The following is a 239-nucleotide window of genomic DNA, read 5'->3' as shown; positions in this document are numbered from 1 at the left end:
TGGAAGCCCACTGACAAGCCGAAGGAGCCTTGGAAGCCCGCACCTTGGAAGCCAACTGACAAGCCGGAGGAGCCTTGGAAGCCCGCACCTTGGAAGCCGACCGACAAGCCCGTTGAGCCCGTTGAGCCCAAATGGACGACTTCGAAGCCGTGGAAGCCTGCCCCTTGGAAACCCACTGACAAGCCAAAGGAGCCTTGGCAGCCCGCTCCCTGGAAGCCTACTGACAAGCCAAAGGAGCC

At 61.5% G+C, this 239-nt stretch overlaps 1 protein-coding gene across 1 annotated transcript in view; it reads right to left on the bottom strand.

The window, feature by feature from the left end:
- The window catches only part of BCV69DRAFT_158978 (hypothetical protein), a 2834-nt gene that overhangs the window by 2161 nt on the left and 434 nt on the right, over window positions 1–239 (bottom strand). Inside the window, exon 2 of the mRNA XM_025489413.1 lies at window positions 1–28. Coding sequence (XP_025349057.1) covers window positions 1–28 — 28 coding nt within the window. The remainder of the gene's footprint in view (window positions 29–239) is intronic.

This window comes from Pseudomicrostroma glucosiphilum (assembly GCF_003144135.1).
Source record: "Pseudomicrostroma glucosiphilum strain MCA 4718 unplaced genomic scaffold BCV69scaffold_4, whole genome shotgun sequence".
Taxonomy (NCBI): Eukaryota; Fungi; Basidiomycota; class Exobasidiomycetes; order Microstromatales; family Microstromataceae; genus Microstroma; species Microstroma glucosiphilum.
The sequence above is the reverse complement of the archived record's forward strand: the minus strand, read 5'-3'. Positions and strand labels throughout refer to the sequence as shown.